The sequence below is a fragment of the Acinonyx jubatus genome, chromosome C1 (genome assembly GCF_027475565.1).
Source record: "Acinonyx jubatus isolate Ajub_Pintada_27869175 chromosome C1, VMU_Ajub_asm_v1.0, whole genome shotgun sequence".
Lineage (NCBI taxonomy): Eukaryota > Metazoa > Chordata > Mammalia > Carnivora > Felidae > Acinonyx > Acinonyx jubatus.
The window spans coordinates 20248037-20271225 of record NC_069381.1 but is presented as its reverse complement, the minus strand read 5'-3'; the positions used below and the strand labels follow the sequence as shown (position 1 = coordinate 20271225).

Here is a 23189-nt window from a genome sequence, read left to right as displayed (position 1 = left end):
TCTCCTTTGGATAGGAAAGAAGCTCTTTCAGCTCCAGAATGACCGTATTCCATCCAACCTCCTCCCAAATGTGGCCTCTGGCCCCGAGAATGAACCCCAATACAAACCAGGCTCGGGAAGGAAGGAGATGAGAGAGAGGCTGTTGGCCAATAGAGCACACAGATTGTGGAAATGGATGTTCCCTTGGGCCAGTCAGCAGCCCTCCCTCAGCCTCGGTTTTCTCATCTGTAAAATGGAGAAGGGATTACCTGTGCCACGGGATGCTTGTTTGGCGTAAATGTGGTAACATATGTAGTGTGCTGGCACTGTGCCTAGCACACAGTAAATACCCACAATTTGGAGCTGTTATTAAGGAAATGGACATGCTTTGAGCATCTACTTCATGCTAAAGCTCCAAACAAAAGCTAACCTGGGCATCCTCAACCCAAGAAGGGTCTAGCACCCTGGTTCCTGTCCCCAGGATAAGATGGGGGTCCTTGCTTGGCAATGCCCTGGTCTGAGCAGAGGAGTGGGGCTCATCAGATCCTCTAAAGGGGTGGGGATGTTACCTGAGAGCCACACGCCGCTCTGGGTCTCCAGCTCCCCAGATCCCTCAACAGGCTCCCAGGCTTGGCCTAACCCTCCCATTCGGGGCTCACCCCACATCAGCCCCACTCCACCCTCTTCACACATACAGACAGAAACATTTATCACAAAATCATTCTTTATTGAGGGATGGGTCAGGGATGGCATTAAGGAAGCACTGGAGGCCACCCCGGTTGGCAGAGGAATCAGGTGTTGGCTCACACCCTGCCTCCTCTAGGGCACCGCAGGGTGGGGCTTGGCCGCCAGGTCCTGGCTGTGGCGCTGGACGCCAGGCTGGAGTGGAGGTGGGGTCGCGCGGTCCGGTCCGGGCAGCCTGGCCGGGCTGCAGTTTCCCCAAACGGCCACCAGAGGGCAGCCGGCCCCCAGCGCAGAGGAATTCTCGGTTGCTCAGGTGATGGCTTCTTAAAAAAATAAAAAACCAGAGGCTGGTGTGTTCTCCCAGCAAACCCGAGAGGGGCGGGCCTGGGGAGAAGGCTCTGGTTTCTATGATCTCTTTGATAAAAAATAAGCAAAAATAATAACAAAATACGTGGTTTCTCTTTCTCCCTTTTCCCCCTCTAGGAACTGAGGTCAGCAATGGGGGTCTGGGGACTGGGGATACCCTGGTATGGCCTGGATTTCAAGGTGTAGGTCTCTTGTTTTCCCCTTACCACCCATAAATAAATTCATAAATAAATAAGTAAATAAATAAATTATAAATAGATACTCTTTTTGTATGTGCACATATATAGAGATACATCTTTCTTTCTCCTATCTAGGCAACTGAGTGACTAACCTCTCTGACTCTTTAGCTCAGAAATTCAAAAGTAAAGTGACATGATTAAGGTCAAGGGAGGGGGAAGATCAGGGACTTGGAGTGGCGCTGTAAAACCCCCAGCAGCATCCGGGAACTCCAAGCCAGCTGGGCTGTTTCTGAGTGGAACCCTGGCCACCTGAACATTCGAGAACCATGGAGCCAGCTGGGCCCTGTAGGGATCTGAACAGAATCCTGTGAAACACCCAATGTCCTAGAACTCCAGAACCAGCTGGGTCTTCGGGGTGTGGAGCTGGGAGTGGGGTGGGGGGTGGGGTTGGAACAAAGCCCTGGAGGACCTAACATTCTGGAATTCTGTAGTGATCAGGGCTGAAGGGTCACCAAGATATGACTAGACATCACTGGGGGAACGGGATCGGAAGGGAATCTTGGAAGAGGAACAACAGCAGCAGATGGCCCACAGCACCTTCTGCACGTCCTGGTTGCGGAAGGCGTAGATGATGGGGTTGATCATGGAGTTATAGGTCGCAGGGAGCAGGGTGAGATAGGTGTAGAGGGGTGGGGAATGGGCATCGCCCAGCAGGCAGTAGACAGTGAAGGGCAGCCAACAGGCAGCAAAGGCGCCAAGCACCACGGCCAGTGTGGCGATGCCTTTTCGGGTGGCCACGTAGTGGGAGGCGGGCAGCAGATGCCGCTGGAGGGCAATCTGCTGGGCATGGCGGCAGACGATGCGGCAGATCTGGGCATAGAGCTGCAACATGATGCCAAACACCATGAAGAAGGCAATGGCCAGGACCACCAGATGGTTCTTGGAGAGTGGATATACCACGCCACAGGTGGCCCGGGCATCCAGACAGTTCCAGGCCAGCACAGGCAGCAGCCCCAGACCCAGGGCGCCCCCCCACACTAGGGCCAGCATCACATAAGTCCGAGTCACCGTTGTCTCTGAATAGTAGGTGAGGGCATTGTACAGAGAAAGGTAGCGATCGACGGTGATGGCGAGTAGGCCGCCGACACTGGCGGTGAAGGCCATCGCCAGCACGCCAACCAGCACCAGGCTCATCTCCGCCGAGCCAATGCAGAACACAGCAGCAAAGTGCAGGACCAGGCCCAGGCCTGCCAGCAGGTCGGCCACGGCCAGGCTGCCCACCAGCAGGAACATGGGGGCGCGGAAGGTGGGAGTGCCCACAATGATGGCCACCACCAGCGCGTTCTCACAGGACACCAGGGTGCCTGAGATGCACAGCACCACATCCCAGGCCTTGGGTGAGGGTAGCGGTGCGCCTGGGCCTGTGGGCCCCTCTGCTGAGCCCACGCTGCTCACATTCACGTTTCCTGAGCCAGCAGAGAGCCAGGCCAGGGGGCTGCCTGCACCCCACATCATGGTACCTGTAGGAGAAAGGCCCTGTGAGAAGTTGGCTGGACCGGGTGCTGGGTGAAGGGGTCTGGAGGGGATGAGGTGCCACTCAGGATACATTGTAAGAGTATCTCAGAATACCTGGCTGGGTCCCAGTGCCTTGTCCCCCAGTCATGCCCCAGGGCTCCTTCCAGGATACCTTTGTCTCCCCCACATACACACCCCCAGGCCAGCAGGTCTCCAGCAGACCCCAGGCCTGGGTCTTTTCACTCTCCCTTCCAAACCCCTGGGTCCTGCAGGCCTCTTTCTCCCACGTGTGCGACCAGAGAAGAACCAGATGAAGGACTACCATTAGTGGATGGGGGCCCATAGGATCCAGAAGATGCGAGGTAGGCCCAGGACTGGGGAAGGGAAACATCTCTAGACTGAGGGGAGCTCTACTTCCTCCGGATCAGGATGACGCTCAGTTTCTGAGGCTCACCAGACCCCTCACGATTCTCTGGACTGCCAGTCCCAGGCTCCGCCCCCAGGGAATGCGCCGTGAAGCTCCTGCCAGCCCCTACTCTCCACTCCTGGGGTATCACCACCTAGGAACTCAGCCCCACCTCCGACATACACCGGCCCAGACTTCTGTCCCCGCCAGACCTCTATTTCTTCCTGAATCTCAGGATCTTTGGAACAGACACCCTCTGCTGGAGGCCTGGATCCCTGAGTCAGACCCCTCCTTCTGCCCGGACACCTGGATCTTGGACCTGACTCCACATCCTGTCCGTAAGTCTGGATCCCTAAGTCAGGCACCTCCTCCTGCTCGGACGCCTGGGTGCCTGCCCCAGATGCCTCCAGCCGGTCCCACCGGCCCAATCTCATAGGACCATCAGTCCCTTCAAGGGCCTCGGGGCCTTGGAGGAGTGCGCACCCCGCGCGGGGTCACCCAGCTGACGGCTCTCAGCACCCGGACGTTGGGTCCCCGCCTGCTACCCCAGATTCTGGGCTCCGGGTCTCGACCTCCGACCTCGGCCAGCCGCTGGGAGCCTGTCCGCGGACCCAGTGCCCCAGCATCCTGCGTGCCCTTCCGGACGCCTGGTGCCCGCGCGGGGCCCCCTACTCACCTCTCGGGACTCGGCGTGGCCGGGCCGCGGGGAAGCTCTGCTCGGGTCCGGGCGGCGCAGGGTGTGCGCGGACCCGGAGAAGCCCCCGCGGCCGCGGGAGAAGCGGCGTGAGTCACCCCGCCCCGACCCGCCCCCGGCCACCGGTTCGGTGACGTAAGTGGCCCAGCCGGCCAATGGGTGCGTCGCGCTGGGGCGCAGCGCGCGTCGCGCGGCATAGTAATGAGGCCTCGCACCGCCCGCTCCCCCATTCATAAAAAGCGACCGTGGCCGCGGCCCCGCCCCCCTCCCCAATCGGCCCGCGCTGTCCTTGACGCGGCGCCCTCTGCGGGCCGGGGTTTCGGGGGGCGCTGGTGGGAGAGCCTCGGAGCAGTCGCAGGGAGGCTGCGGGGAATATGTAGGAAAAGCAGAAAGGGGCCCCGGAAAGGCTGTGGGGTGATGGGACCCTCAGGTGGTAGAGACGGACGGGATTCGGGTGACGGAGACCGAGGGATGAGGCTGAATGGGCGTCCTCGGCGAGGATGACGGGGGTTGCCAAGATGATGGGGCCCTGAGGTGATGGTGACAGCAGCGCGAGGGAGCAGGGAAGTGGGTGGCGGTGACAGTATGAGCATGGTGACAGGATCTTGGGGATGGTGGCCATGGGGCCACGGTGCCATAGAAAGGGAAGCCCCCAGGGCAACCAGAGCAGGGTCAGGTGACTGACATGATGGGGCTCAGGGATCCCAGGGTGTCAGAGGCGGTGGTGAGGGAAATGTCCAGATGATAGGACTTGGGGTCACCATGACCCTGTCACAAGTGTTGAGGTACTGAGGTGACAAAACAACGAGAAGAGGGTTGTAAGGTCCTGGAATGAAGATACCAGGTGACTGTGGTGAATGAGCCCCAGGGTAGAGGGACAGGGTACGCGGTCTAGGCGGACAGTGACCAGGCAAGTGAGTTGCTCTCAGGGCAGGTCCTCGTGATGCTGGGGCTGGGATAAGGAGTTGGGTGACGTCACTCATGTCAGTCCAATAGCGCCCTCCCAGCACGGGAGAGGTGGGCCTGGCAAGATTTCAAACCCTGAATTATTTATTCAGGGATCTGGAAAGCCAGCAGGGGTGGGGGGTGGGGGGCACTTCCCCGAAGCAGCAGGAGAAGGGGAGCCGGGAAGAACTTGGAAGCAGAAAACCTGGCAGCTCAGTCCCCTGAGCAGGCCCCTCTTGACCTCCCACCTTAGGCATCCTGGCAGGGTGGGGGGGGTATGGAGAAGGGGCTCCGTCTTCCCCGCCCCTGCCTGTCCTTTGTCCCGGGGACATACACTCCCCCAGCTGACTTTTCCAGATGTGCCAGATGTGCCCAGGGGGAGAGGAACTGGCCGCTTCTTCCTCTGCCTCTAGCTTTGGTCCTCATTGCAACCATCCGGGCCTGTGGGGTGGGGGTGGAGGGCAGGGATCAGGTTAGGGGTTAAGGAATCGAGAGGGGCTCAGATCCCAGGCCCCACCGACTTCTTCCCTCAACACGACACCCCTGTAGTGTCGTGGGGGAGGGGGTAACAGGCCAGTGGCAGGGTAGAGGGAAGAGGAGACGGTAGGAGCTGGGGAAGATGAGGCGTTTCAGGTTGGGTGTGGCGAGTTGGGGGTGGAGATGGTCAAATCCCAATTCCTCCATTTCCTGTGTGACTTTGGGTGAGCTTCCTAGGCCCATTGTGCCTGTTTTGTCATCTGTGAGATGGGGATAATGTTAGTGTCTACCTCAGGATTGTTGGGAGGGCCTGGTGCCATATCAGCACTGGCTGTGTGGGCTGCCAATTGTATACCTGGCAGGAGGAGGATGCCTGGGAGGCACAGATGTGCAGGTAATAATTGAGGTTCTAGGGGTAGATGATACCACGCAGGGGAGGGAGCGGAGAGTGAGGAAAAAAGCCCCAGGGAACATGGCCGCTGAGGGCACAGACTGTGGATGAGTGTGTCCTTGCCAATTTCCTTCCTCTCCCTAGAACCCCTTCACTTCCTTCAGGACTTTGCCTTCAAGTCACTTCTTCTGAAGCAGGCTTCCCTGACATCTGTCCTCGATTACCCCTCCCCCCATCACTCTCTCCCCCACTTTCCTTGATTTCTTATTTTTCAGAGCACTAACCCCTCCTTACATTATCTGTTTATGCACGTAGCTTCTTTTTTACTACGGGTCAGCCCCACCAGAATGTAAGCTTCATGAAGGTAGAGACTTTGTTCTGTTCTGGGCTGAGAACAGAACCTGGCTATATAGTAGGCGTTCAACAAACACTTGTTGATTGGATGGTTAAAGTAAAAAGCAGCATCTAGAGAGAGAGGAGAATAATGATAGGCACACTGTCAAGAGAGTGGGGTCGCCATAGAGAGAGAATACAGGGCCATCAGTCCCCCAGACCTCAGGTATCTGCTCTCTCCCCCATCAGAGCTGGGTCCCAACAACCACCCAGCTGGTCTCAGGGATGCGTAAAGGTGGCTGGGAGGTAGGCAGGAAAGAGTGGCATGAGGGACTGTCTTCTGTCATTCTCAGTAGCAGTTATGGTTCTTTATTAAAATTTTTTTTCATAAATAAACATTAAAAAAAGACGGGGCGGCTGGGTACCTCAGTCAGTTATGCTTCCAACTCTTGATTTCGATTCAGGTCATGATCTCATGGGTTCATGAGATGGAGCTTTGGGCTCTGCGCTGACATCGCAGAGCCTGCTTGGGATTCTCTCTCTCCCTCTTTCTCTCTGCTCCTCCCTGCTCACGTGAACGCATTCTCTCTCTCTCTCTCTCTCTCTCTCTCTCTCTCTCTCTCTCTCTCAATAAGTAGAGGTGCCTAGGTGGCTCAGTCGGTTAAGCATCCAACTCTTGATTTCGGCTCCGGTCATGATCTCATGTTTTGTGGGTTCGAGCCCCACCCACATCAGGCTGTGCACTGAGAGTGTGGGACCTGCCTCAGATTCTCTGTCTCCCCTCCCTCCCTGCCCCTCCCCAACTTGTGCATGCGCTCTCTCAAGATAAACATTTAAAAAAAAAACAAAAAAAATGTTCATAGCTTATTAATCCTCTCATGAAAAGTTTGCACAATCACCACAGATAGTCATGGCAGAATCTTTACTTCTTCTGTTTGTCTACACCAACATTGGCCTGTGTGGAGACCTGACTTTCTTCATTCTGTTCTCCTGTGCCATTCGCTCTTTTCTGGAGGTCTTTTTCTTCTCATGCGGCCCACGTTCTGCAAGGCTCTCTTTGGGTTCATTTTTCTTTGCATAATCCAGGGAATTGTAAATCAGGCCCAAGCCAGTTGTGCCACCACCAAAGTGGGTTCTGACTCAAAATATAAAGATGACAGCTGGTGTGGTCTTGTACAGTTTGGCTAGTTTTTCTCAAAGTTCTGTCTTAGGTACTGTTGCCTTCTCAGGGCAAAGAACATCAGTGACCATGCTTCCACTGAAGTAGTTGGTTGGTTAGAACGCCCTGATCCATAGAGTTACAGTGTCGTTCAAGATGGAAGTTGGTCCTCAGGCAGCCAGGAAAGGGAAGAGGGCAGTGATATTTCTAGTCATGAGAAACCCCAGAGACTCAAGCAAAGTTATGGATTTTCACATGGGCACTCTCTCCACGCTCCAAACTGCCCTATATCAATGGGACGATGGAGGCCAACACTGCCAACTGGGTCTCTCTTCTCTAAAGGGCTACCGTGCGGCCCCTCCTCTTCTTTCCTCCTTATGCCCTCTGCCATACCTCCTTGCTTTCTTCCCACCGCTGATACCCTGTCCAGTCCTTCCCAGCTACCAGGTGCCAGACTAGATCGAAGGGCTTACAACAACCCTGCATCCCCATTTCATAGTTGAAGTCTAAAGAAGCTGAACGACTTGCCCCAAATCACAGAGTAGATGGCAGAGCTGGGATCTGAAGCCAGTGTATGCGTAGCCAAATCCACTGTGCCTTCCATTCTATCCTAAACATCACCGTCTCCCCTGAAGCAGCGGGGAGTGAAATTTAACCAGGGCTGACAATACCTGCAGTTCCCCAGGTGACCACCAGATGGCCGTGAGCGCTCGCCTCCAGGTAAGACTTCTTCCTTTACCATTCTCTCCCCAATCAGGGGAATCCCATGGGCCTAGGCTCTCATTGGCGGTGGGTGTGTGGCCGAGGCACAGATAATATTCACACAAGCTCCGTGTCCAAGCCCCAAGAATCTGGGCATCATCAGCGCACACATTCTTAGCACAGACCCATTTGTTCATTCAGCCAGTATTCCCTGAAAATTCCCTGGGCTTCGAGTGGGTGCTATGGACAGAGAGATGATCTGGCCACATCCCTGCATGTTATTTCTCTCTCTGTAAAAAAAAAATTATTTTGTAAGTAAACTCCATGCCACACATGGGGCTCAAACTCACAACACTGAGATCAACACATCCTCTACCACCTGAGCCAAACCGGCACCCCCACATCCCTGCATTTTCAACATGCAATAAATAGTTATTGAGCATTGTGCTACTTTCCAGGCATGGTTCTAGGCCCAGGGGATGCATCAATGAACAAAAATCCTTGGCTTCTTCACAGAGCTTCCATTCTGATGGGGGAAAGATGCACAATCTATAAGTAGACACTTAACATGATATTAACTAGGGGGTCCTTGAGGGTCTCACAGACCAGAAGGACAGACTAACACGTACACAGTCACAACACGATACAATATGGTTACTTAATAAACACCTACTTTGCTGGGATGAGCACTGGCTGATGTATGGAAACCAATTTGACAATAAATTTCATATTAAAGAAAAAAAAGAACCCCCCCCCCAAATAAACACCTACTTAGCCCTTAAGTGTATAGGGAGTTAACTACAGAAGAAGATAAACAGGGTTTCTCCCTTCACAGGAATTATAGCCTAGGAAACGAAAGAGTAATTCGTTATACATATGATACATATTCTGAAGGAAAAAGGAAGTAGCATGGAGAATAACCAGGGGCCCTCTTTGAAGCAGGGAGGTCATGGAACAAGCCATTGAAGAGAGAAAAGAAGAGTTTCAAGGAGAAGGCACACCAGTATGAAGTCTCTGAAGAGGGAAAGAGCTGATGTGGCTGAGACAGAGAGAGGGGATGGAGACGAGATCTTGGTTTCCATTCAGGAGCTTCCCTGAGTGGGGAAGAGAAAGAGGGCAGTTTCAGAGACCTGAGGCATACTCAGGTGGAGGTGCCCATGAAGCAGATGGACCCACTGGATCCTGGGCTTACATCCTGGCCCCCCTCTTTGCAACTATGTGCCCCTGAGCAGGTGATTTTTACTTTTTTTAGTTTACTTGCTTATTTTTAGTAATCGCTACACCCATCGTGGGGCTTGAACTCACGACCCCGAGATCAAGAGCCGCGTGCTCTTCTGCCTGAGCCAGCCAGGTGCCCCTGATTTTACCTCCAAACCCACAGATTGGGGATAACAAAACCCATGCCTAGAGGGCAGTTGTGGACATTAGATGAGAAGCTGCAGGTAAAAGCTCTTAGTGGAATGTATATTCTGCTAATAGTAAGAGGTCAAAAGTGTGAAGTATGTATTAGTTACAGGTGGCAGCTGGGGAGGGGGCTGGAGATGGCGCTATGAGACCTGATGGCTTTCAGATGGGAACTAATGGCGGAGGAATGGCCAAAATGGCCCCAGGAGAGGTGGACTAGGGCTCAGGAAGGAACCGGGCCACCGGGGAAGAAGAGGGGGAAAGAGGAAAAGGAGGAGCAGCAGAGAAGGGGCAGGAGATTGGACGTGAAAGAGGAGGGGGGAAAGAGAGAGAGGAGGTGCCCTCCGAGGAACCTGAGAAGTAGCCGCAGGGGGGGAAGAACCAGAAGAGGCCGGTGCCAGGGCAGGAGTTGAGGCTGAAGGGGAGGCTGTGTAAAGTCCCAACTGTCCTACTAATAATGAGACCAGAGAGTGTGGTGGGTTGGAGGCAGACGTGGGAGGCTGAGGGGCAGAAGAGAGTACGACGCAAGGGGTGAAGCAAGGCGAGCAGCCAGAGGCTAGGGGCCAGCTGAAGCCAGTCCCCCAGTCGTGGAGCCTGGTTGGTGGGGTTCACTCGACAAGGCCCGGCCTGCGAGGAAGTAACCTCGCGTGGAACCCAGATTTTGCCACTGTGACCTCCGCGTACCCACTCACCTTTTCTGAGCCTTAGTTTCCTCACCTGTGAAGTAGGGATAATAACTCTACCGAGCAGAGTTTTCGTGAAGCCGTTGGTGGGGGCTCCCAGGACCTGGTGTGAGGCTAGCGTTGGATCCCGCCCCCTTTTGTCCGAGCCCCGCCCCAGATCGCCCCACCGAGTTCCACCAGGCCACACCCACCAACCACGCCCCTACCTGGCCCCGCCCCCGACGACCTGGCCCCACCCCGGCCGCGCCACTGGCTCCGCCCCAGAATGACCATGCCCACCTGGCCACGCCCAGGTTGCCTGGGTCTCGCTCCCCACACCCCAGCGGAGCCGAGTCCGCGAGGGACGCATCACACCAGCTCTCCGCCGACCCCCAGCCCCCGCCCCGCCCATGGCCGCGCCGGGACCCCGCGCCTTACGGGCCGCGCTCTGTGGCGGCTGCTGCTGCCTCCTCCTGTGTGCCCAGCTCGCTGTGGCTGGTAACGCGGACCAGGATCTGGTTGAGGGCCCAGCCCGGGCTGGGGCAGGGGGAGCGTGCCCTTCATCCAGCCACCTCTTCTGGAGCAGTCTGGCCTGGGGGTGGGGGGCAGGAGGGGACTTTCCAGACGAGTTCGGGGCTCTAGGGGGAGTTGAAGGGGGTTCTAGCCCTGTGTGGAGCTAGGAGTATGTAATAGGCTCCAGGGGTTGGGGGACTAGGGGCTTCAGGTGTGTCTGGGAGCAGCAGTTCTACACGGATCAGGGAACCCCAGGTGTATGCAAAGGAAGGGGACTCTGGATGAATGTGGGGGAGGTTGTGGGTGTGTGTAGCCATGTGTTTGTGGAAACTCCAGGTGTGTAGTGGGGCTTAGCGGATCCAGGTGAGTGTATGTGTGCAAACGGGGGAGAGCCACAGTAGTGGGGAAGCGGCTGCAGCTCAGTTTCAAGGAGTTGCTCCCACTCCCAGGTAAAGGAGCTCGAGGCTTTGGGCGGGGAGCCCTGCTCCGCATGAACATCTGGCCAGCTGTCCCGGGGGCCTGCAAACAGTTCAAGCTCTGTGAGCATTGTGTGGAGGGGCATAAAGCACACAACCTCTCTGGCTGCGTGTGGGAGCAGTGTCAGCCAGAGGAGCCAGGTATGGAGTTGGGCCCTCCCCAAGTCAAGTGCCCCCGGTTCTGCACCTCAGAGCCTTGGCCGCTCTCCCCAGATCCCGCCCTTACACCTTCTCCCACCAGGACACTGTGTGGCCCGAGCTGAGGTGGTCGAGGAAGGTTGCTCTGTCTACAACCGCTCAGAGTCGTGTCCAGGTAAGAGGACTCCCACTGGCCTAAGGTGGAGAGAGGGGACTACGGTGTCCCCAAGCTAGAGCCTGCCCTTCAGGAAGGAATCGGCCTCTTTCCAGGGTCTCCAGTGACTCCAGGCTCTGGGGACTTAGGAGTCCTGACAAGGGACTATATCGTCTGTATCTGGGAGCAGACTGCCCACGAAGTGGGGTCCACTTGCGTTTCTGCCTTTAGCTCACTGAGAAATCCCTTTCCCTTTCTGGCCTGTTTTCCCATCGGAAAATTGGCACAGCCAGAGGGTCCAGGACAGATGTGTAGAGGGGATGGAGGAGTTATCTTGCCTAATTTAAAACACAGGACTTCAGAATCAGAAGTTCAGAAGGGAATGGGGAGGGAGGGCTTGTTGGAGGGGGTGGCATCAGAGATGACCCTTAAAGGTAGAGATGGAGAGAGGCCACTTCGGGTGGAAGAGCTGTGTGAACTAAGGCTTGAAAGTATGTCAGGTGGACCTGGACCCGGACCGGGGAGCCTGATCTGGGTCAGAAGTCCGGCCGTTAGCCTGGGCTGGGGTCTTGGTGGCGGTCAGAGAATGGGAGGGCTGGCTTCGTATGGATTCCTTGTCTTTCCAGCTGCCCACCACCACCCCACCTATGAACCAAAGACAGTCACAACAGGTAGGTGCTACCTGGGAGAACGGTAGCGGTGGGAGGAGTAGAGTTGCCAGCAAAGACAGAGCCGGGCTCAGGCACTACATGCTCTGTGACCTCAGCCCTGTGACTCCTGCTGAGAAGAAGTTCCCACATCTGTAAAATGGGTTGGGTAATCCCTCACGGAGTTGCTGCGAGAATTTTATGAGCAGGTGTACGGCACCTAGTTCAATGTCTGACGCATAGAAACAGTCGGGAAATGATGGTTGCCATCCCTCCTCCCCAACACCAGCAGTTCTGGGAGCTCGGGCTGACTCTCAGAACCTGCCCTTGGTGCTGAAGGGTGTGTGGCTCAGGTTGCCAACGAGGTGCAGCGCAGTGACTACCTGCCCACTGCAGCCCCCCGGTCCAGAGAGGGTCACAAAGCAGGTCCCTGGCAGAGCGGAAGCAAGAACTCTGCCCCTTGGTTCCCACTGCCCCTTAGGGCCTGGAGGTCACCAGACTTGGTAGGGATGGCTGCAGAGGCTTTTGGTTAATTAAAGCCAGAAACTTGATCTTGGAGGCTGAATTATTGATGGCCCAGCTCCCTCCGGCTGAGCCCCAGATCGGTCTTGGGCAGCTCATTTCTTCCCTCTCCTCCTCCCCCAGTGTCCTTCTCTGGGGCTCCCTGAGCTTGTAGCTGGGACCCCCTTTGCCCTTCCTATTCTCAGGCCCCCTTACACAAGTTATACCCTCCAGGAGGAGGACCCAGCTCCTAGTTGGGCCCCTCTCCAGTGCCCCAGAATGATCTTCTACCTCTAGTCCTGCCCTGCCCTGGCACCTGGCCTAGGGCCTGAAATCGAATCCGTGGTGGGAGTTGATGGCTAACATGGCCCAGCTGGGAGCCACCCAGACAGCCTGGCAACCGTGGGCCCTAAGACAGGGCAGGGGAAAGGGTCAGGGGATGCTGTGAGACTGGCTCTGTCTTAACTGTGAGGTGACTGGACAGATCTCACCCTCAGAACCCAGCTCCTCCTTCCGACATACGTCGTCTAGTCTCCATGGACCCACTTGGTAGGGTGTGGGCCTCCCCTTCTTCCTTCTCTAAGGGCTCGGATGTTGGGTGACTCCAGGTCCGGGGACTTAGGAGTCCTGAAAAGGGACTATATCATCTGTATCTGGGCTTTGAACCCTGAGACCCGAGGCCAAAAGAAACTCTCAGCTGAAGGGCTCTAGACGCTTAACTTCTGGGTCTATCCTCACCCTGCCGGGCCAGCGTGGGATAGGGGGGCTGGAAGGGAGCTCATTGCTATCAGGACCATGTGATCCTGAGGCCCAGAGAGGACGTGAAAGACATCAAGCCACAGAGCAACTGGGAGCAGAGCCAGGGCTGGAGCCAAGGCCTCACCCTCCCCTGCCCCAGACACTGCCCCTCCCAGCAGGCGCTTCCCCACTGCCCACAGGATTGGCCTGAACTTCTGAGCCTGCTGTTCAAGGCTCCCATTTTGAGGACTGGGGCCTCCAGGTGACCTGTGCTGGTTATTGAGGTAGGGCTAGGATCCTGGTCCACAGTGGCCTGCTATGACCTGCACCCTGCAGGGAGCCCCCCAGTCCCTGAAGCCCACGGCCCTGGCTTTGATGGGGCCAGCTTCATTGGGGGCGTCGTGCTCGTGCTGAGCCTGCAGGCAGCGGCCTTCTTCGTCTTGCGCTTCCTCAAGGCCAAGGACAGCACCTACCAGACACTGTGAGTACCTGGCCTGCCAGTAGGGTCTCAGCTCACTTCCCCCACCTGACTCTTGCCCTTTAGGTCCCCTTTAAGTGCCAGTGCACTGTCTTCTCAATGGGGCAGCACTAAGGGCAGGGCAGCGTGTTCCCCACATCATCACCCATGGGAGCCACGCTTCTCAACATGTGGGGTTCTCTCTGCCCCTTGCTGGCTGGGGCCAGGACTCAGCCTGGACCCTGTGTCTGAGAGCCCGACTGAGCCCATCTGTCTTTGTCCCTCATGCTGCCAGCAGAGAGGAGAACCAGTAGGTGACGTAGCCCAGGCAAGCCTTCGTTCTGCAGCTCTGGGGCCGCAGGCAGGAGCCTGGGACGTGTGTGCGGTTTGGGTTTCCTCTAAGAAGGGGGGCTGCTCTGAGGCCCCCGTGTGCCGTGTGTGTGTGGTGGGGCGGGTTGCTGCAGCCTCCATTCAAGTGTGCTCTTCCAGCCACTGCCTGCTTCCTGGGGGTGGGGGTCCTCAGCCCGGCTGAGGCAGGGCCACTGCCCTGAGTGCCCTCTCTGTCTGGCCTCTGCAGAATCTGACCCCCTTCAGGCCTGGATTCCACACTGAGGGGAAGGAGGACGAAGAGGCTGCCCTCTCGGCCCCCTTGTAGGTGCCGGGGTGGGAAAAACTTTGGCCACCGATTTCTGGCCCCTGTGGGCATTAAGCAGGCTCAGTGCCTGGCAGCTGACATCCCCTCCTGTCCCGGGCCTGGTACCTGCAGCTGAGAGCATCCTTCAACCACCTCGCGTCTTATCCATTATCCCTGTGGGCCCCCTGCCTGGCACGGGGTCTGTGCCTGCCTCTTCCCACCCACCTGGCACTGCCCCCAAATAAAGGAATTCTTTCCAGCACGGTGCTTCACATCCTGTGTCTTGGGCTGTGTGGATTTGTTGGGGTTGGGGTACAGCTGTTGTCCTCTCCTTAATGAGAATTCAACCTTGGACTGTTACTGTCACCTTTTAAAACATTTTCAAGGGTGCCTGGGTGGCTCAGTCAGTTGAGCGTCTGACTTCAACTCAGGTCATGATCTCACTGCTCGTGAGTTCAAGCCCCACATCGGGCTCTGTGCTGACAGCTCAGAGCCTGGAGCCTGCTTCGGATTCTGTGTCTCCGTCTCTCTCTATCCCTCCCCTGCTCATGCTCTGTCTCTCTCGGTCTCAAAAATAAACATTAAAAAAAAATTTTTTTTAATATTTTCATTTGTTATACGTGTTTAACCCTCTTCCCCCGCCCTTTATAGATGAGTCTGTGGAGACTCAGAAAGGTAGATACACTTGCTCAAGATCATGCAGTAGGACAGGGGAGAGCTGGGATTTGAATCCAGGTTTTTCTGACTCCAGAATAAGCAGAAGTTCAGAATTCCCCCACAGAGGCATCTTCAGGCTCTCTTGGCTCCTAAAGTTAGGTCTCTGCCCCAATGCCAAGGTGGAGATGCCCCTAGGACTCAACAGCCATTTCTGTACTCGTGGCCTTCCTCACTCAGGCCCTTTTGGAAAGCCCCTGCCCTCCCATGCCCACCTCCTCTGCTTCTCTCCCACCCCACTTCACCCCACCCCTGCCCAGAAGTCTTCCCTGACTGATAACATCTCCCACTGCTGGGGCACTTGCTGGAAACAGGGCATGTGGCTAAGAGTCTGACGGTGTTATCTGATTTCATCCCATGATTGTCCCAGGAAGTGGAGTGGAGAGGCCATAGAGGGTGATGGTGGCGAGGTCAGCGGGTGGAGCCTGACTGCTCGGTGTGAACTGGAGGAAGTTATTTCCCAGCCCTGGCCGTGCTTCCCCATCTGTAAAGTGGGGTAACAGCAGTGTCTGTCTCCGTGGGCTCTGGGGAAGATTCAGAGCGGATGCACAAGCTCAATCCGCATTCCAGACGCCATCACCCCACAGCGTTCGCGCCACTTCCTGCCCCTGGGCCCGGCCTCCCCGCACTCCAGCTGGAAGGGCACTGAGGGACCCTGGGGCCCGCCGCAGTTCCGGCTCCTCCTCGGCCTCACAGAGCGCTCACCTGCCCACCCGTGCCACCATCGACATGCCTAACAGTCACCTCCTCGCCCCTCCCCTTCCACACTTGCACCAAAGCCCCCGTCTCCGACATCAGCCTCCCCTTTGAGCGCCCCTTTCTCAACACTCGGATCTGCTTCTTCCTCCCAGCCTGTCTGGCTTTCTCTCTTCTCCAAGCCTTTATACACGAAGTTTCTCCTGCCTGGATCGCCCTCCCTTGGCTTCTCCACCCAGCACTTAGTGCTGGCAGGGATAATGCCCATCCTTTCCAGAGCTGAGGGAGGAAATGCCCCCACCTCCTTCTGATTTTACCATCAGTTAAGGCAATTTCTTTTGGATGTTTGCTTTTTCCGAAGTAGTAAATGCCTGTAAGGAACAAAAGGACGATACAGATTTTTTTTTTATAGAAAGAGTGAGAAACCCTTTCCCCCTGGTCCCACTCCCCAGAAATAATTATGCTTAAGAGCACATTTCAGGGGTAACCTGGGTGGCTCAGTCGGTCAAGCGTCCAGCTCTCGGTTTTGGCTCAGGTCGTGGTCTCATGGTTCCTGAGTTTGAGCCCTGAGTCGGGCTCCCTGCTGACAACGCAGAGCCTGCTTGGGATTCTCTCTCTCTTCCTCTCTCTCTCTCTCTCTCTCTGCCCCTCCCCCCACTCATCCTCTCTCTCTCTCTCTCTCTCTCTCAAAATAAATAAAATAAAATTTTAAATTATAAATAGCACATGATAAATACGCTTGTCTGCAAATCTTGGCACACCTGTGGAAGAATGTGGGGAGGAGAGATCCCTTGAATTGGAATTTCAGGATCTCAGAGTCCATTTCATGGACCCATCCTGTCTGGCAAGCTCGGCCTCCACCTTCTGACACCCGCTTTGTACCCCAGCCCTCCCTGCCCCCACAAGCACTGAGAAGAGAGGGCTTGAGAAGGCTTTCAGGGAAGGTTGGATGAATGAATGAGTGAGTGAAAGAATGGATGAGTGAACGAACAAGCAAATGAGGCTTCTCTCTGCTTTCCTGTCACCTGAGGTCCCTCTCCAGCTCAGTCGTCAGTCCTCACATCTGGACTGTGGCTACTGCCCCCTCACTGGCCTCCTAGCCTCCAGACCTGCCCTGCACAGTCTGCCCACTCAATGGTCTGCCTATGTTAGTAACTACTTCCTAAGCCCTGCCAGGGGCTCCCCAACAGACTTGAGAGTGGGTATGAAGTCCCTTTGTCAAGAGTGCCTCTCTCCCTGGCGGGGCACTTGGGCGAGATCTCTGTGGGCCCAGGCAGACAAGTGTCAGTGCACAAGCCACGTCCTGCCTCTGGGCCTCATTTTCTCCTTGTTTATTCATTCCTTTAACCAATATTTATTGAGCACCTGCTTTGTGCCAAGCATGTAACCCAGGGCCAATAATGACTATGAGTCAAGCTGTGTAAGGACCAGAGGCAACGCACAAACAGCACCCAGCAGGACTTGTGGAGTGCAGTAAGTGCCCAACAAATGGTAGCCGTGGTCATTACAAAAAAATTTTTTTAATGTTTATTTATTTTTGAGAGACAGAATGTGAGCAGGGGAGGGGCAGACAGAGAGGGAGACACAGGATCCGAAGCAGGCTCCAGGCTCTGAGCTGTCAGCACACAGCCCGATGCGGGACTCGAACCCACGAATGGTGAGATCATGACCTGAGCCAAAGTGGGACGCTTAACCGACTGAGCCGCCCAGGTGCCCCCTAGCCATGGTCATTCTTAACACTTGACAAGGACCAGGGAAGGACTCCTGGAGGAGATGGTGTTAGGGCTGGATCTTCACCAGACGGCGGGGGGGGGGGGGGGGGGGGGGGAGGGGGGCTTCACAGGTAGAGATGGAGAGGAGGACATTCCAGATGGAAGGCACAGAACGAGCAAAGGTTCAAAGGCAGAAAAGTCCTATGTGAACCCAAAGGTCTGGAGAGACGACTGCAGAGCCCTGGAGAACAGGATCAAAAGTTGGACTCCATCCTGGTCCCGGGGGGCTGAGGGAAGAAATGCCTCCACCTCCCGCTGGCTGGCTCCGACTTGGAGGAGGGGGGTGTCCCTTGGAAGGGACAATGGGAGGAAGTCTTGTTCCATGTTCTCCCACCAGCTTGGCCCCCTTATAAACTGGTATCCTCTGGGGCACCAGCAAGATGGGCCTACTGTGGACCCCACTCTCCCTTTTGCTCCTCTTGCTTGGGAAGCCTGCCAGGACCACCCCAACCGCCCAGGTAGCAGCCTAAGATGCTCTCCCCACCCACCCGCCCTCACTCCTTCCCTGGGGGTCCTTCTCCCGCTCAACCTCACAGAGCTGTAATGTATGCAAATTGATGCAAACGGTGCAGCTCTGGAGGCAAGCGTCCTGACAGCTAGAATCTGGGAGATGGAAAGAGAACCTCAGAGGGGCCTGGAAGAGATACACCCATTCCCCCAGGCCCACCCTGTGGCCACCCGGCCCTGCTTCTTCCCCCAGGGGACTGGAAGCCAGCAAAGTGGTCCTCCTGCCCAGTTGTCCTGGAGCCCCAGGAAGTCCCAGAGAGAAAGGAGCTGCAGGCCCTCAAGGTGAGAGATGCCGGGGAGAAGGCAGGGACCCGGGGTGAACTGGGCGGGCTGGGGATCAGCGGTTACTGGTTACTGTCTGCGCCGAGAGGCCATGACCAAGAGGCAAGGAACCTAACGTGTGCCAGGCCGTGGGCTGGATGCCCAGCACCCCAAGTTTGACTCTGTGAGGTAGCTGGTTCTACCCCCAGTTTGCTGAGGGGAGTGTGAGGCTCAGAGATGATAAACTGTGTGCCCACGATCACAGAGCCAGGAAGGACGGCAGCTGGGATTTGACTTCAGCCTCCAAGTCACTCATTGCCTTTTGGCCCTGAGCATGGGGTGGGACTTAAGGCACCTTGGTCTCTGGGATTTCAGGGCAACCTGGACCACCTGGCAAGATGGGCCCCAAGGGTGAGCCTGGTGGAGTGTGTGGGACCATGGACTTCCTCTGCTTTCTTTGCTTCTGTCCCTGGACTAGAGAGGGGTGTCTCTGCTTAGCCATGGTTCAGCAATCCACTATGATCACCCCCCGGGGGGCAGGGGGGGGGGTAGAAGGCTGGGAGAGGAGGGGGAAGATTAGGAAGGGGCCTGGGCACCCTCCCTTGGGTTTGAGGGCCCTCCCTTGGGAGTACTCAGACCTCAGATCCAACACTCTGTCTTTCCCTGGGGAAAGACTCCCTGTGTAGAGTCCCTCTTCAGGAGCCATCGAGAGGGTTCCTGGGGTCCCACACTTGACCTGTTCCATTGCCCGCAGGGTGAGGGTTGGGAGATACTGTGGCAACACATCTCAGCCCATCTCTCCTTCCCCAGGCCCCAGAAACTGCCAAGAGCTGCGGAGCCGGGGTGCCACGTTGAGCGGCTGGTACCGTCTATGCCTACTCAAGGGCAGAGCCCTCCCAGTTTTTTGTGACATGGACACCAAAGAGGGCGGCTGGCTGGTGAGTGCCAGGGAGACTCCGGGGCTCAGAGGCCAGGCCCAGTGGGCACTTCTTCCTCTTGGACCCTAGGGGGAGCCAGAGCCCTCTGGAGCTAAAGCATTCCTTCGAGTCCTTCACGGACCAATACTTACTGAGCTCCCAGAGGGCCTGAAGAAGTCTGAGAAGGCTCCTCAAAGGAGATGCCATTTGAAAGGGCCTTGAAGGCTGTATAGAAGTTCTCTAGATAGATGCGGAACTGAAGGGCATTCCAAGTAGAAGGAAAGACAAACACACAGGGAGGCAGGAGAACACAAGATGGTTTGAGGAGACCTTGTGAATGAGCTGGGAGCAGATGAGAGGCCAGCTAATGTCTACAGGTGTGGGTCAAGGACAGATTAAGGGCCTCTGCAAAGGCCAGTTCATGGAGGGCATTGAATAACTGACTGAGGAGCACCGGAGGCATCAGGCAGCCATGAAAGTGTTGTAAACAGGGGAGGGACCTGGTCAGACTTACGTTTTAGGGAAAAGACTCAGGCTGCACCATGGAAGGTGCATGGCAGTGGGGGTAGGATGGAGGCAGGGACACAGGTTAGGAGGAATTCAGGGGCCCCGGGCCACAGTGGAAGGGGAGGTGCTTAGACTGAAGGCTATTGAGGAGGGAAACTGCAGGGCCTAAGGGCAGCTTAGCCTGCAGTGGGGACCGAGGGGCCTCAGGGTAAGGCCAGGACTCGAGCTTGGGCCTCTGGAGGTGACCTCTCTGCTCTAATATCTCGATTCCCATAGTAAGTTAAGGAGGTTATTTTGACCTGGCTTGATCAAATTTGATCCCAGCACGACTGACCGTCCTCTAAGGACAGGGCGGATGTTCCCAATCATTTCAGTCTCCCTGGGACTTGTCAGGCTTTGGCAAGAGGTTGAGTGTCAGTAGAAGTTAGTAAGGGAATGTGGAGTTCATCACTATTCACAGGCAAAGATTGGGGCGCCAGGCTGGCTGAGTCAGTGGTGCGTGCAGCTCTTGATCTTGGGGTCATGAGTTTGAACCCATATTGGGTGTAGAGATTAACCTAAAAAAAAATAAAAATCTTTAGAAAATAGAAACAAAAGTCACTTGGACTTACACGTTACTAACAAGCCCCCAATCCAAAGAGGGGGCAGGTGTCCGCCCTCCCCTCACAGTGCACCCACTCTCCGCTGCCACAGACCCCCACCCCCACCCCCGGCTTCTCCTCATGACCTGCCCGGCCTGGAGTAATGGCCGCTGAGCTGGCCTTCTCTGCCTCCTTAGGTGTTCCAGAGGCGACAGGACGGGTCCGTGGATTTCTTCCGCTCTTGGTCCGCCTACAAAGCAGGTTTTGGGAGCCAGGAGTCTGAATTCTGACTGGGGAATGAGAATTTGCACCCAGCTCACTGTTCAGGGTAAATTCCCAGCAGGTCCCAGGGAGTTTGGGGGGCATTTCTCTGGCACTCTGAATCCTCACCCTGGATCTGAGGATTCCTCCACCCGTGCCTCCTTCTTCCCTCCACGTACCTGGGAGCTGCGGGTGGAGTTGGAGGACTTCACTGGCAACCACACCTTTGCCTGCTATGAGGCTTTCCGCCTCCTCGGGGAGGCAGATCACTACCAGCTGGTGCTGGGCAAGTTCTCGGAGGGCACCGCAGGTGAGTGAACCTGAGGTGGGGCCCAGAGCAGGGAAAGAAGGTGAGGGAGGCTGGATCCACTCCCAGTGTGACCACGGCCTCCATCACTGACCCAGGGCAATTTCTTCCCCTCTGCGAGCCTTGGTTTCCTCATCTGAGAAATGGCACCCATGAGACAGAATGGTGCAGGCAGGAGTGAAGAAATTGGGCTCTGGAGGCCAACAGTCCTGAGTCTGAATCCAGCCCTTTCATTTACTAACAGCGTGACCTTGGGCAAGCTCCTTGCCTGTCAGTTTCCTCCCCTGTCAGTTTCCTCCCCTGTAAAATGGGCGAAGAGGCAGGGAGGGAGGATGTGGGAGCCATCTGAGGCCCTGCTGAGCATCTGCCCTATCTGCTTCAGAAGAGGAAGCAGAAAGTTTGGTTTTTTGGGTTTTTGTTTTTTTTTTTTTTTTCTTCAGAGAAACAGTGACTGTTGAGGAGAGACTTCAAAGAGGGAAGTGGTTGTGGGGATGTGCCTCAGGATCCCCCTTGCCCGGGCATTGAGAAGTCCCTCCCAGCTCCCCCAGGCAGAGCTGTTCAGGCTGCTGATGGGAGCTGGGGATTCTGGGAGGGAGACAAGGCAGAAGGAGGAGCAAGTGGCCTTGGAGCCGCAGTCCCCAGTTCAAGTCCCAGTACCACCGTGACTAGCCGAGTGACCTTGGGAGAACACTCTGGCTCCTTGGTACTGCTGTTTCCTCCTGGGGCCTGATAACATCCACGGTGGCTCTGAGGCTCCTGTGAGATCATCTCCTCAAGGGTGCCAGGCATGGTGCCCGGCTCCAAGGTGCCTCCATCCCCTGTCAGGAGACTTCCTGAGCCTCCACAACGGGAAGCCCTTTACCACCTACGATGCTGACCACGATACGAGCAAGAGCAACTGTGCCGTGACTGTCCACGGTATCTGGTGACACGGATCCTGCTACCGGTCCAATCTCAACAGGCGTTACGCAACGTCTGAGGCCACCGCTCACAAGTATGGCATCGACTGGGCCTCAGGCCGGGGCGTGGGCCACCCTTACCGCAAGGTTCACATGATGCTTCGCTAGGACACCGTGGCAGCCAGCACCCTTATCTATCCTGTACAGCTTCCGGACCGAGGGCTACACTCCCCGTTGCCAAATGCCTCTGCTCCCCTGTCCACGTTTAAAAATAAAATCACTTTAACCCTTTCCAGGCTTGCAGGACTCTTCCAGTGACTGGGAAACTCAAGAGGGCAGAGCAGGCAGTTGGCCAAGTGTCCGACTTTGGCTCACATCATGATCTCAGTTCGTGAGTTCGAGCCCCGCATCGGGCTCTGTGCTGCCAGCTCAGAGCCTGGAGCCTGCTTCAGATTCTCTGTCTCCCTCTCTCTCTCTGCCTCCTCTGCTCGTGCTCTTTCTCTCTCTCAAAAATAAATAAACATTTAAAAAAATTAGATTAAAAAAGAGGGCAGAGCAGAGACACGGGGTGCAGCTCTATTCAAAGAAGATCTTCCAGTCAGGAAGATGGAAGGGTTGGTCTCATAAGGTAGTGAGGCTTCTATCTCTGGAGGTGTGCAAGACGAAGCCAGAGGAGCATTTAAGGGAGGACTCAGAAGGATTCAAGCATCCACTGACAGCACCCTTGCATCCTCTGGGTCCTACGAGTGTACAGTTTGGGGGGGGGGATTTGTGCAGTTTTCTCCCCCTGTTGACCCATGCCTGTCCCTTCTAAGTCCTCTGTTTTCCACCCCCTCCTCTCTCGGCAGCCAAGTTCTCATTCTCTACTACCTCTTGCCTGTCCCATTCGGGGCTCGTTTGAACTCTGAGTCAAACGAGGGAAGGTCCGTTTTTTTTCCACAGGGTAACAAGGCAGTGAAACAGCAGTTACTGAGTTAGCATTTATTAAGCCCTTAATTCGCTAGAGTCACATTCTAGAAAGTGGCAGAGCAACACACAGAGCACAATACCTGCAGTCTGACAGGCAGTCGTGGGCTTGCATTCTGCTCCATCATGGAACTGAGTGATCTTGGAGACTAAGTCCCCAGTTCCTGATTTCAGAGCCCACTGAGGTTTGCTGCCTCGCCAACACCAGGAGGTTAGGGATTTGGGGAGCTGCGCGGGTGTGGCAGGCCAAGGGCTGAGGTTTCGGGTTCTTCTTCGGGTAGGAAGAGAAGTGTGGGTGTGGGGACTCAGGTCCCATGGTCATATTCCGGGTGGAGGTCAAAGGTCAGCAAGGCTCCACAGCAGATTGGATGCTGGGGAAAGCAGCCTCCTGGCAAAAGGCAAAATAAAGCCTGCGCTCAGATGCCAAGTACCATGTTCCTGGCAGGCAAAGGAGCAGGTTTCTCCCATTCTAGTCCCTCTGCCTGCGCAGTGGAGCCCTGGAGAATGTATGTCCTTCACTGTGTTCTGCACACCCTGGTCCTCTCTGGAGATCCATTCATTCCACAGACACCTGCACGGCGCGGGGGGCCGGGGTGGGGGGGTGGGGGGGTGGGGGCGGGTTCTGAAGTTCACAAGTCCCTCCTAGC

General features: G+C 56.0%; 3 protein-coding genes and 1 long non-coding RNA gene across 5 annotated transcripts; 2 read left to right on the top strand and 2 right to left on the bottom strand.

Moving 5' to 3' along the window:
- Positions 1-685: 685 nt before the first annotated feature.
- Positions 686-4039, bottom strand: GPR3 (G protein-coupled receptor 3). The gene is made up of 2 exons (XM_027059948.2): positions 3806-4039; positions 686-2728 (listed from the first exon to the last, which is right to left on the bottom strand). The coding sequence occupies exon 2, from the start codon at positions 2721-2723 to the stop codon at positions 1731-1733; it is 993 nt and encodes a 330-aa protein (XP_026915749.1). The 5' UTR covers positions 2724-2728; positions 3806-4039; the 3' UTR covers positions 686-1730.
- Positions 4040-6876: 2837 nt separating this feature from the next.
- Positions 6877-10061, bottom strand: LOC113599462 (uncharacterized). Its single transcript, XR_008293395.1, has 2 exons — positions 9927-10061; positions 6877-8120 (listed from the first exon to the last, which is right to left on the bottom strand). It is a non-coding gene; the product is annotated as an uncharacterized LOC113599462 (long non-coding RNA).
- On the top strand, positions 10008-14426 carry CD164L2 (CD164 molecule like 2). Of its 2 annotated transcripts, XM_027059949.2 has the most exons (6): positions 10017-10394; positions 10859-11026; positions 11127-11198; positions 11804-11848; positions 13400-13544; positions 14098-14426. In XM_027059949.2, exons 1-6 carry the CDS (start codon positions 10307-10309, stop codon positions 14102-14104), a joined length of 525 nt encoding a protein of 174 aa, XP_026915750.1. In that variant the 5' UTR covers positions 10017-10306; the 3' UTR covers positions 14105-14426. The 2 variants fall into 2 exon arrangements, with proteins under 2 accessions (XP_026915751.1, XP_026915750.1); XM_027059950.2 differs by lacking the exon at positions 14098-14426 and having other exon boundaries at positions 10008-10394; positions 13400-13548.
- A 3290-nt stretch (positions 14427-17716) lies between these two features.
- Positions 17717-23105, top strand: FCN3 (ficolin 3). Its single transcript, XM_027058209.2, is given in 8 exon segments — positions 17717-17794; positions 17933-18125; positions 18480-18524; positions 18915-19042; positions 20307-20420; positions 20422-20441; positions 20550-20680; positions 21503-23105. Coding segments are annotated over 8 exon segments (951 nt in total). The 3' UTR covers positions 21745-23105.
- The last annotated feature ends 84 nt before the right edge of the window (positions 23106-23189 follow it).